At 44.5% G+C, this 13,334-nt stretch overlaps 1 protein-coding gene across 1 annotated transcript in view; it reads right to left on the bottom strand.

Moving 5' to 3' along the window:
- Nucleotides 1-3,344, bottom strand: part of LOC115478094 — a 129,651-nt gene extending 126,307 nt beyond the window's left edge. Inside the window, exon 1 of the mRNA XM_030215328.1 lies at nt 3,083-3,344. Coding sequence (XP_030071188.1) covers nt 3,083-3,179 — 97 coding nt within the window. The 5' untranslated portion in view covers nt 3,180-3,344. The remainder of the gene's footprint in view (nt 1-3,082) is intronic.
- Between the last annotated feature and the right edge of the window lie 9,990 nt (nt 3,345-13,334).

Here is a 13,334-nt window from a genome sequence, read left to right as displayed (position 1 = left end):
TTGAAGATGGATAGGGATGGGGCTTGGCGTAAGGGCTCAGGAAGTTTATTCCAGGGTGAGGCGAGGCAGAATGAGCGGAGCCTGGAGTTGGCGGTGGTGGAGAAGGGTGCTGAGAGGAGGGATTTGTCCTGTGAGCGGAGGTTACGGGTGGGAACGTAAGGGGAAATGAGGGTAGAGAGGTAATGAGGGGCTGCAGACTGAGTGCATTTGTAGGTAAGAAGGAGAAGCTTGAACTGTATGCGGTATCTGATGGAAGCCAGTGAAGTGACCTGAGAAGAGGGGTGATATGAGTAAATCGGTTCAGGCGGAACATAAGACGTGCAGCAGAGTTCTGAACAGATTGAAGGGGGGATAGATGGCTAAGTGGGAGGCCAGTAAGGAGTAGGTTGCAGTAGTCAAGGCGAGAGGTAATGAGAGCGTGGACGAGAGTACGGGTGGTGTGCTCAGAGAGGAAAGGGCGAATTTTGCTGATGTTAAAGAGAAAGAAGTGACAGGACTTGGCTATCTGCTGGATATGCGCAGAGGAGAGGGAGGAGTCGAAGAGGACTCCGAGGTTGCGGGCAGATGAAACGGGGAGGATGAGGGTGCCATCAACTGAGATAGAGAGTGGAGGAAGAGGAGAAGTGGGTTTTGGTGGAAAGACGATTAACAGGATCACAGCGCGTTTAGCTGACACCAGTGACAGCTAAACACACTGTGATTGGCTGAGAGAGACCTGGAGGGGCATAATCGAAAGGGATGTCCAAATAGTTTTGATTTGGACGTCCTCGCACGTCCTTATCCCCAGTTCTCTCCAGCGTGGTCATTTTGGGCACGTAAGAAAAACACGTCCAAGAGAAGGACACCCATCACAAAATCTGAAGGGACAAACGTCCAAGTGCTCGTCAGGGATGTCTTTTTTTTTTTTTTGAGTGAAGGACATGTATGAAGTCGTCTTTGGCATGCGCAGAGCAGCCAGCATGATTGGCTGCTCTGCGCATGCTCAGCTGGCCAACTGGCTTCCCCTCCTTAGGAAGAAAATCACGTGCAAATGAGCTAACAGCGAGCAGCTCATTTGCATGTGATTGCCTTCATGCTTGCCTGTTTTTTACCCATTCGCTAAGGGATCAGTAAGGGAAGGGCTCTTTCCATGGAGTTAGTGCATCTGGTTTCTAACTTACTGAATTTGATCTACTGACTACCGATACACTTAAGGTGGCTTACGAACAGAGCCGGCTCAAGGGATAGTGGTGACCTGAACCAACTTGGTGACCCCCTCCCCCCCACTGCATCACTTCCAGCACACCCTCCCTCCCTGGGTTTGGCATCTCCCTCCTCCTCCCTCACCTTTCTCACTCTCCTGCAAAGTTTTTGTCTTGTCACCAGCAGCAGCATAACAGGCTCCCCCCCCCCCCCCCCCCCCCCCCCCCCCCAGCATCTGTTCCTCTCTCCCTCCTAGGTTGATATTCCAATAAGCAACCTGCAGCAAAACTAAAGGCTTCCCTCTACCGCATCCCTGCCAGTGAAGAAACATGAAGTGACATCACTGAGGGTGGGATGCAGTAGAGAGAACCTTGCAGGGCTGGCACAGATTGCTTACAAAAATCGCTGCTAGGCCAGCTGAAAGGTGTGTGTGGGGGGGGGGGGGGGGTTTCAGAGAGAAAGGAAGCTACTGTGAGAGGAACAGAGGAGTGATGCATTGCCAATGAGATGCTTTGAGGGCCACTAGATTGGATGTGCCTGTGCCCACCCTCACCCATTGCTACAACAAGACTAGACTTGGGGGGGGGAGGCTTAACCTAAGAGCCAAGCAAGGTCAGAGAATGGGTATTTTGGCACCCTAATCCTCAGCGCCATGGGCCAGCACCTAACCTGGTCCAATGGTTAAGATGGCCCTGCTTACAAACGTTCTTAGTAAGAAAAGAACATCATCAATAGAGACAGAGAGAAAGAGAAAAGAGAAAAGAAAAAGGTAAGGCAAGTGTGTGGACATGGATACCACACCCCAGTGATTTATTCAGCTTGCCACAGAACCACCATAGGTCTTTGTAAAAACATGGGTTCTCACGACACTCTTAAATTTTGGAAGAGAGACTTATACACAGAAAGATACTGGAAGCCTATTCCAAAGCTGAGGTGCAGTGCAGCGCAGGGCAAAGCATTGAGTAACATCCAATAATGCACAAAAGGCAGGTAGAAGAACCCTGGCTAGTTCTTTCACTAGGTTTATGTGCACCAGCAGCTACTGCCACCACTACTTTCCTCAGCTTAGTGAACTACCTCATACCACACAGTAAGTTCAAGAACAGTTATTGTTGGCACAAAGTGGCTCTGAGTAAACCCTCATACAGAGAAAGAAGAGTGTAAAAAGAAGGCAACAGTAGCAGCACTAAAAGGGGCAACAAGATAAAGGAATAAGCTAACGTTTCATAGCAAAAGGTAAATTCTGTGTAAGACAGTTACCACAGTTTCTCTTAAATCCTAGTGTTACACAACTCAATGATACAGGTGTAGCTATTCAACCAGAACAGTTATGTGAACACCTCTGCTACAGCCCTTATAAGGGGACTAGGACTCATTCACATACTCTGCCAAAATAATCCCTGATTGACTTGATTTGAAGAGAGTTGTCATGTTAGACCAAGGGTTCAAATCCGCTCATGTAATCTCCACATTGCAGCCACTGCATTAGAACACTAGGCGCTTTTTTTGGGGGGGGGGGAGGGGGGGGTTACAGTATGATTTACTAAGACAAGAACTAAGGAAAGCGGTAACAAAAAAAAAGTGTACTTAGTCCGGGTAATGTTCTTAATATTGAAATAATGGCTACTATATTTTAAAGTTATACTTAATTGGTCCCTTAGTGAAAACTAAGCGCACATACCGCCAGGGTACCTTCGAACAGCTTGTCTTGTTTTATTTTTAAAGAAGACGGCATCATATATATTTCCTAGCTATAGCATGCATATCTACAAAATTACATTCCACAGAACATTGTATTCATAATAAACATACTATGCAAATAAAAATTAAAAAAACAGAACACATTAAAGGACAGCTATAAGAATAGCTCATCAAAAGCTGGAAAGTAACCGCAGCTTACTGGTCGTTTTCAGCCACTCAATAAGTTTTGGCAGTTCCCTTGGAGAAACCTGTCCCAGCAGACTGAAGATAGCGCATTTAGCCATTGGGAAATCCATGAATCAGGACTGCAGGAGGACCGGGGGCGGGGAACAACAGCAGGGGTAGGTCTAAAGACTAAAGCAGAACTAACGGTCTCCAATCTCCTCCTCGGTCACTACCCAAGAAAAAAACAAAACCCCACAACTAGCACACAACAGGCAAACGTACGTTGTGGGGAGGGCATTTAAAGTATTTCCAGACCACGCCCATATCGTCACGCACTCATGGCAGTGGCACAGAGCCATATACGGGGGGGGGAGGAGGGGGGGAGGCAGACGAGAACTCGCAAACTTCTGTTGGCTGGTGCTTCGCAACTGCTTGTAGCCTGTGGTCGCCATCTTTGATTCGGGCAGAACGATTTGGCAAAGATCTGGTTTTTCCCATCAAAGGAAAACTAGCACTATGAAATAAAGTCCCAATAGCGACTGTGTTTCTCATTGGACATTTCGAGGTTTCCTGGTTAATTACTTATTTAGCTTTCTTATTAAAGTGGAGTTCAACTGTACACAACACACATGCAATGAGAACCTTCTGTGCAGACTTCATGAACTGTGGTGGCAAAAAGAATGTTTAGCATTTGTATGGATTGTTACATAGTAAACTAGAAGATGTGTGCAGAAAAAGGCTATCTGCACCACCAGTCTAGGGTTAGTCTGGTTCACATTGACAAGATTAAATCCAAGTCAGCACTGACTGGACCAAAGGCTGTATGAGTGATGCAGCTTCACAGACAAATGGAGAGGCAGTGGCACAAACATTGCTCTCGTCTTACTGTCTCCTTTCATTGTCAGTGAGAAAGAGGATGGGGCAGGAAGGCACTAGCAGGTGAGTTACGCAGGGTACAACCAATGCGGTTGGATTAAACAGGAGACCGATTGACGTCAAAACGTTGAACCCGATTGTGACTCAGTTTCCCCTTCCCCTCGCAGCCGTCAGCGCCCTACACTCAAAGCAAACCTATGAGCTGCTGCATCCACGTTGTCGTTCTTGATTGTTAGTAGCATTTGTATTTAACCTCATTTATATTTTCAAATATGCTGGCTTGTGCAGTATACAGAAGTACACAGAGGAAGTATAGTAACAGAATAAGTTTTCATACCTAGAGTAGTAATTTATCAGGGGCGAACTGACCATTTGGGCAACCAAGCAGTGCCCAGATGCCCACCGCACACTACAGCCCTCCCAGGTGCTACCTTTAAAGGCACACCGCTGGTGATCTAGTACGCTCTGCAGGGGGGGGGGGGACACAACATGCTCTTTCCTGCCCGTTATGCTGCTGCTATTCCCCCTGCCCGGCCCCAACATACTTTAAAAATGACAGTCGAGACTCCCTGTAGAAGTCTCACAAGACTGTAGAGACCTGCAAGACTATCGCAGGAAGTCTTGGCTGCCATTTTGAAAACACAGTGGTGCCAGCAGATGGGAGAATGGCGGCAGCACAGCAGGCAGGAAAGAACATGCTCCCCCACCCACAGAGACTACTAGGACCCTTCAGGTAGGGCCGGGGCAGTGGGGGCACCAGCTGTGGTGGTAGGAGGGCAGCAGCCCGGCGGTAGGGGGTGTGTCAGGCAGCAGCCAGGCGGGGGCCCAGACCACTCTCAGTCTGCCCTTGTTTGTTATAAATCGTAATCAGTGTGTCATTTGGAGGGGCTGGTTATAGGGACTCCCTAGCATGTGTTAGATTCATGCAGAGATTTTTTTTTTCTCATGGTAAAGGGCCACTAAAAAGGACATCATTTTTTGAGAATCAAGTGCTCAACATTTAGAGTTTGTATTTATTTACTACTACTATACTATTTATTGTGACATTGCTATCCCACATTAAACATGAATTAGGTTGAAACCTGGGAGCATTTAAAATCTTTTTTTTTCCAGTGCTTAGATCAAAAGAAAGGATGGCATGTGGGAACTTGCTCCTTTTGTTTTTGTGGATTGCAGTGGTATATTATAAAAAAAAGCATATGATATTTTTTATTACTACTATTTAAAACACAGATATTAAATAATGACAGCAGAGCTACCTTCATGCAGAAGACCAGTCAGTTTAAATGTGCCAACATTGTCCATTTCAGCACACTATTAGCCGCCAAGTTCATACAAAGTTAATTACGTTCAGTGGAAAATAAATCTGTTGCTCAGGCTGCTTGCTACGTGAATATTCCATCACCGTTTCATTACGTATTACATATTAAGGGCATTTGCTTAATTCATTTATCCAGTCCTTACATGTACATGGTTTTGCTTTATAAACCCAAAGGTGAATCCTAAGGATGGTTGAACAATTAGGTATAAACTGTGTTGTTTCTGACTTTACTTGTTTTGGAGTGCTTTGGGTCCTGCTGATCTGTACACCTAATGTCTGGAATTTTGGAAGATGGAAATAAGAAAATAACAATGACATTTTGGATGTACACTCTAGAAGTGTTGTTTACTTTTGAAATGTGATGAATGCCTGTTCTGGTGTGTGCATGTGATAATCTTTGAATAACTGTCTATAGTTATGGCTATAACTTCTGAACTTGTGGCATCATTAAAGGACAAACTTTTAAATGCCCAGTTGGGAATATATGTTAATCTCAACTTTGTTAAATGTTTCAGACATATTTATCTATTTGCTCCCATGACATAACTGAATTCTATTATTCTGTCTCACTGTATTTTGAAATGTAAGCCACATTGGACCAGGCTTTGGGATGTGTGATATAAATGTAAAAAAAAAAAAAAAGATCCTTTATACTCCACATTTTAAGACACTGCCTACCTGCTGGATAGTGATGGCACAAGGAAAGCAAGTTTGGTCCAGTGAAGACTAACTCAAAATAACCTGTTCCTTAGCTGGGCCCATATTGAAAATGCAATCATACCAGGCCTCTGTGGTTATGTTCCACTAATAAGTTAAATGATTATATAATCCTTTCAAGAAATCCAGTTACACTTTGGACACATATGCTGGCATGTATAGAATGTTTGTACGTTTGGGAAGCTTGCCAGGTGCCCTTGGCCTGGATTGGCCACTATCGTGGACAGGATGCTGGGCTCGATGGACCCTTGGTCTTTTCCCAGTATGGCATTACTTATGTACATGACTAGAGACACAAACATACACTTATTTATTCAATATTACAATTCCTCATATACAGCCAGAAAACAACCTTTTAGGGTGGATAATGTTCACAATGAGCTCCTTTTATTATGGACCAGATAGAAATAAGAGTTTTTAGTTTTGGAACAGTATAAGTCATCACAAGAACAAAATATAAGAAACCAATGGACTGCATTAGAGGCTTATAGCCCATTTAGATATGTTTAACCAAAAGAGATCTGCATGAAGCAAAACAATTTGCTAAATAGATACTTTGTTCTGTTTTCACTGAAGAAAACCTGGGGAAGGACCGAGAGGGACTAGCAAAAGTACACCTGAGAATGAGGTGGATAGAGCGCCTTTCACAGAAGAGAGTGTGTATCAACAACTTGGAAAGCTAAAGGTGGACAAAGCCATGGGGCCGGACGGGATCCACCCCAGAATACTGAGGGAGCTCAGAGAGGTTCTGGCGGGTCCTCTTAAAGACTTGTTTAATAAATCCTTGGAGACGGGAGAGGTTCCGAGGGATTGGAGAACGGCGGAGGTGGTCCCTTTTCACAAAAGTGGGGATAGGGGAAGAAGCTGGAAACTACAGGCCGGTAAGCCTCACTTCGGTTATTGGAAAAGTAATGGAAGCCATGCTGAAGGAAAGGATAGTGAATTTCCTGGAAGCCAATAAGTTGCAAGATCCGAGACAACATGGTTTCACCAAAGGGAAATCGTGCCAAACGAATCTCATTGAATTCTTGACTGGGTGACAGGAGAATTAAATCAAGGACGTGCTATGGACGTCATCTACTTAGATTTCAGCAAGACTATCGACACGGTTCCCCACAGGAGGCTCTTAAATAAACTAGACGGCCTGAAGATAGGACCCGAAGTGGTGAACTGGATAGGAACTGGTTGACGGACAGACGCCAGAGGGTGGTGGTGAATGGAGTTCGCTCGGAGGAGGGAAAGGTGAGTAGTGGAGTGCCTCAGGGATCGGTGCTGGGGCCGATTCTGTTCAATATATTTGTGAGTGACATTGCCGAAGGGTTACAAGGTAAGTTTGCCTTTTTGCGGATGACACCAAGATTCCAACAGAGGGGACACCCCGGAGGGTGTGGAAAACATGAAAAAAGATCTGAAGAAGCTAGGTCTAACGTTTGGCAATTAAAATTCAATGCGAAGAAATGCAAAGTGATGCACTTAGGGAGTAGAAATCCAAGGGAGACGTATGTGTTAGGCGGGAAGAGTCTGATAGACACGGACGGGGAGAGGGATCTTGGGGTGATAGTATCTGAGGACCTGAAGGCGACAAACAGTGCGACAAGGCGGTGGCAGAAGCTAGAAGATTGCTAGGCTGTATAGAGAGAGGAGTGACCAGCAGAAGAAAGGAGGTTTTAATGCCCCTGTATAAGACGTTGGTGAGGCCCCACCTGGAGTATTGTGTTCAGTTTTGGAGGCCGTATCTTGCGAAGGATGTTAAAAAAATGGAAGCGGTGCAAAGAAAAGCTACGAGGATGGTATGGGATTTACGTTCCAAGACGTATGAAGAGAGGCTTGCTGACCTGAACATGTACACCCTGGAGGAAAGGAGGAACAGGGTGATATGATACAGACGTTCAAATATTTGAAAGGTATTAATCCGCAAACGAATCTTTTCCGGAGATGGGAAGGCGGTAGAACGAGAGGACATGAAATGAGATTGAAGGGGGGGCAGACTCAGGAAAGATGTCAGGAAGTATTTTTTCACGGAGAGGGTGGTGGATGCTTGGAATGCCCTCCCGCGGGAGGTGGTGGAGATGAAAACGGTTACGGAATTCAAACATGCGTGGGATAAACATAAAGGAATCCTGTGCAGAAGAAAGGGATCCTCAGGAGCTTAGCCTAGAATGGGTGGCAGAGCTGGTGGTTGGGAGGCGGATCTAGTGTGGGCAGACATATACGGTCTGTGCTGGGGCTGGTGGTTGGGAGGGGGGACTAGTGCTGGGCAGACTTATACGGTCTGTGCCAGAGCTGGTGGTTGGGAGGCGGGGATAGTGCTGGGCAGACTTATACGGTCTGTGCTAGAGCCGGTGGTGGGTGGCAGGGATAGTGCTGGGCAGACTTATACGGTCTGTGCCAGAGCTGGTGGTTGGGAGGCGGGGTTGGTGGTTGGAAGGCAGGGATAGGGCTGGCCAGACTTATATGGTCTGTGCACTGAAGAGGACAGTACAAATAAAAAAAGTAGCACATATGAATTTATCTTCTTGGGCAGACTGGATGGACCGTGCAGGTCTTTTTCTGCCGTCATCTACTATGTTACTATGTTACATTTATTTTTATTTTAACTTATATAACCACTTGCCCCTGAAACGTGTTAAAAAATGGAATAATCAATTTGTGTATCTAAAGGTAAACCTCTACAAAGAGATGAAGATGTGATTCCTTGTGCCCAATGAAAGGAGAGTTTAATTCTACTTCCACTTAATATCAATATATTCCAGCATCTTTATAACACCAGGCTTCTCAAGGCAGATTACAACAACGGTTAAGATGAACCCATCAGGAAACAGAATATCCTCACTGAAATTTGGCCACCTGTATTGTATAGAACAGTGTAGAAATGAGCACAAAATACAGCCTTTATTAATACTGTTTCTACTAGCTACAATAATTTTTGAAGCTATTTTAGTGATTATTTAATTTTTATTTAATGATATTTATATCTAGATATGGGAAGGTTTAAAATAAATTAAAAGCTGGCCAATAAGTTAAAAAAACTTTTGTCCTCCACCTTTTAAGGCATTGCCTATCCTGCTGGAACAGCTTTAGATTTGTTACAGATGGACCACAAATAGGCAGGCTCTTAATTCTAATAATCTTTTGCTATTGTTTTCAATAGCGTTTGCTTTTGTTTTGGGTGTACTAAAACCGTGGCAAGCTTCACCCACTGGCTTCAGCTCACTTAGAGGGGCATAATGGAAAGGGGTGCCCAAGTTTTCCTGAGGATTTCCTCGCAGGACAGCCCGGCGAAGGGGAGGGGAAACCCATATTATCGAAACAAGATGGCGTCCATCGTACGGTCGGGGATGCATAAATCGCGAAATTTAGGTCGACCTTAGAGATGGTAGTCCCCGATTTTCAGCCATAATGAAAACCGAGGTCCCCATCTCAGAAACGACCAAATCCAAGCCATTTGGTCATGGGAGGAGTCAGCATTCGTAGTGCACATGTCCCCCCTGACATGCCAGGACACCAACCGGGCACCCTAGGGGGCACTGCAGTGGACTTCATAAATTGCTCCCAGGTACATAGCTCCCTTACCTTGTGTGTGGAGCCCCCCAAAATCCCCCTAACACCCACTACGCACAACTGTACACCACTCCCATAGCCCTAAGGGGTGAAGGGGGGCACCTAGATGTGGGTACAGCGGGTTTCTGGTGTGTTTTGAAGGCTCACATTTACCACCACAAGTGTAACAGGTGGGGGGAGGGGGGAGGGGCCTGGGTCCGACTGCCTGAAGTGCACTGCACCCACTAAAACTGCTCCAGGGACCTGCATACTGCTGTGATGGAGCTGGGTATGACATTTGAGCTGGCAAAAATATTTAAGAAGTTTTTTTTTTAGGGTGGGAGGGGGTTGGTGACCACTGGGGGAGTAAGGGGAGGTCATCCCCGATTCCCTCCAGTGGTCATCTGGTCAGTCGGGCACCTTTTGAAGCTTGGTTGTAAAAAAAATGGACAAAGTAAAGTCGCCCAAGTGCTCGTCAAGGACGCTCTTCTTTTTTCCATTATCGGTTGAGGATTGCCCATGTGGTAGGTACACCCAGTCCCGCCTTTGCTACGCTTCGACACACCCCCGTGAACTTTGGTCATCCCCGCAACGGAAAGCAGTTGAGGACGCCCAAATCGGCTTCGATTATGCCAATTTGGGCGACCCTGGGAGGACGCCCATCTTCTGATTTGTGTCGAACGATGGCCACCCTTCTCTTTCAAACATAAGCCTGTTAATGGACTACATAGGCTAATTTCATCTCCTGTTTTATCCAACCTCCTTGGATACAACTGTAGCTCAGTATGGTCCCGATCTAACTACCAGCCACAGAAGCTTGACCACTTGTAAGGTATTGCTCCTTATCCAAGATAGTTTTTGTTTTCTTCTTTGGGGTAATGTCTCCAAATGGGTTAGTTTTGCATATACTAGGGGGCCCTTTTAAAAAGCAGCCTTAGCGTGCCTTTTCAAGTCTTTCTCACACACTAAGGCCATTTTTACTGCTGCAGTAAGATGGCCAAGTTTCTATTTTTTCTGTTAATGGCCACATACTAATTTTTAAAGTACACACAAAAGCAGAGGATTCTCTTGTACATTAGATTCTGAGCAGTATTGGAAAATAAGGAAGAAAAAGCCTCAAGAAGCCGCTCGGCTAAAAGAAGCCACAGAAGCAGGACTGCCTTCATCATTAGCAAAAAACCTCCTTACAGAGCGACAGCATACAAAAGTATCTTCAATAATACTTTAAAATAGTACTTAGCTGTGTAGTCATTCCTTTCTCCAAAAAACAGACAAACCGGTGGTCAGAGTTTCGTCTAGCTGCATCAGGTCTAACGGCCAGAATTCTGTGAAAAAAAGGAAAAATCACACAGAATACAGAAATTTGTATGCCACTAACTCTTCATACAAACCTCAATCAACCACTTGGAACTCCGTTCTACAGTCGACGGCAATAGGAAGACTGCAACGGAAGAAAATGGAAGGGCCAGACGCCCAGAGAGCATCAACCTATCAAAAAATATTCAGAAAAAAATGACACCAAATCATTAAGTCCTAAAGGAATAAACATTTAAAGATCTACTGTTGCTCTTTCTGTAATAAAATGCGTCTTCGATCCTCCTCTCTTGTTGTGGACTCCTTAATCTGTTGTAACACCACACATCTCAAGGTTGAAATGGTGGGGTTTCAATGTGTTACAGTGACTGGCTAGTGTTTGATGTCGATTTCAATGTTTTAATATCACTTTTTGTTCAACTAGACACGTATAGAGCTTGCCGAGTGGTTTGTCCAACATAGAGCTTCTCACAAGGGCACATTATGCAGTATATAACATGATCCGACTTACAAGTGGTATTAACACATAAAGTGTATTCCTGTGCGGTGAAAGCATGTTTAACATGTCAGTTGTGATCAGTTGGCTTCGATTGCAATGAGAACATTTTTTTTCAATTTGATGGAAATATTTTTCAACAAATTTCCGGTGTCGCCACGTATGCCACGATGGGGCCCTGTGTGGTGAATCTGTTTATGACACATTTTGAAGATAAATATGTTTATCCATGTAGCTTTGAAGAAGCATATTAAAATATGGATACACTTTATTGACGATATTTTTTTGGTATGGCAGACTGATCAACAACTGCTCACTCAGTTTGTACAATACTTGAATTCCCATCATCCAAAGATAAAGTTCACGATGCAGTGCAACGACCACGAGATCACGTATTTGGATTTGAAAGTTAATAAAGATATGACTTTGTTCATCACGACAGTTTACTGCAAACCAATTAATGTAAACACATTCCTAGATTACTCTAGTTGTCATCCGAGAGCCCTGAAGGACAGCCTTCCTTTTTCTCAACTTCTGAGATATCAGCGTATTTGCTCTCAAGCAACTGATTTTCATGTTCGAGCACATGGACTGTCGTACACTTTTGTCCCGTGGTTACCTGAGGAAGGTCCATTGCCAATGCATATCAACGTGCTAAATATAATAATTGAGACCTCTTGTTGCACCCCGGTCTAGGGCGATACAAGATGAAGATGATGCTATGACTAGTGTGCTCAGATACACTTCTATAACAAATAAGTTATCTGGAATCTTGAGGAGCCACTGGAATATTTTTTTTTTTGTTTACATTTGTACCCCCGCGCTTTCCCACTCATGGCAGGCTCAAAGCGGCTTACATGGGGCAATGGAGGGTTAAGTGACTTGCCCAGAGTCACAAGGAGCTGCCTGTGCCTGAAGTGGGAATCGAACTCAGTTCCCTCAGGTACCCCAGACCAAAGTCCACCACCCTAACCACTAGGCCACTCCTCCACTCCCGTTTTTTTTTCTGAATCAAGGATACTTTTGCATAACAGTTGATGTAAAACTTGAAGGAACTGCTGAGTCCCTCTATACAGTGCCTGAAGTTAGGGGACATAAGAAGTGCAATGAATGCAGCATGTGCCCGCTAATGATAGAAACTGACATGTTTTAAACATCCTTTCACCGCAAGGGAATACACTTTATGTGTTAGTACCACTTGTAGTCGGATCATGTTATATACTGCATAATGTGCCCTTGTGAGAAGCTCTATGTTGGACAAACACTCGGCAGCTCTATACACATCTAGTTGAACATAACAGTAATATTAAAACACTGAAAGGAAATCACCACTAGAAAGTCACTGTAACACATTGAACACCCTTTTTCAATCTCGAGATGTGTGGTGTTACCACCAGATTAGGAGTCCACAAGAAGAGGGGAGGATCAAAGACACATTTTTTACAGAAAGAGCAACAGTGGATCTTTAAATTAAAATTCTAATTCCTTTAGGACTTAATGCAAAGTAAAGTGGTGTAATTGTTTCTGAATATTTTTTGATTGGGTGATGTTCTCTGGGCGTCTGACGTCACGCCTTTAAAAGGGTCGCCATTTCTTTCCGTTGCAGTCTTCCTATTGCCATTGAGTGTAGAACGGAGTTCCAAGTGAGCAGTTTTGAGTTTTTGTAAGATGGATAGTGGCATACAAAATTTCTTCTGTTTATTCTGTGTTGATTTTTCCTTTTTTTTCAGCAGAATTCTGGCCGTTAAAGACGCAGCCAGACAAAATGCCTGGCCCCGTTGGTCTCGGTCTGTCTGTTCTTTGGAAAAAGGAATGACTACACAGCTAAGTACTATTAAAGTATAACTGAGATTACTTTTAGTAGTAGTAGTAGTATGCTGTCACTCTGTAAGGAGGTTTTTTGGCCAATGATGAAGCAGTCCTGCTTCTGTGCTTCTTTTAGCCAAGAGCTTCTTGAGGCTTTTTCCTCCTTATTTTCCCAGTACTGCTCAGAATCTAATCTACAAGAGAATCCTCTTGCTT

Source organism: Microcaecilia unicolor, chromosome 9 (assembly GCF_901765095.1).
Source record: "Microcaecilia unicolor chromosome 9, aMicUni1.1, whole genome shotgun sequence".
Lineage (NCBI taxonomy): Eukaryota > Metazoa > Chordata > Amphibia > Gymnophiona > Siphonopidae > Microcaecilia > Microcaecilia unicolor.
Note: the sequence above shows the minus strand (reverse complement) of the source record. Positions and strands in the feature narration are given on the sequence as shown.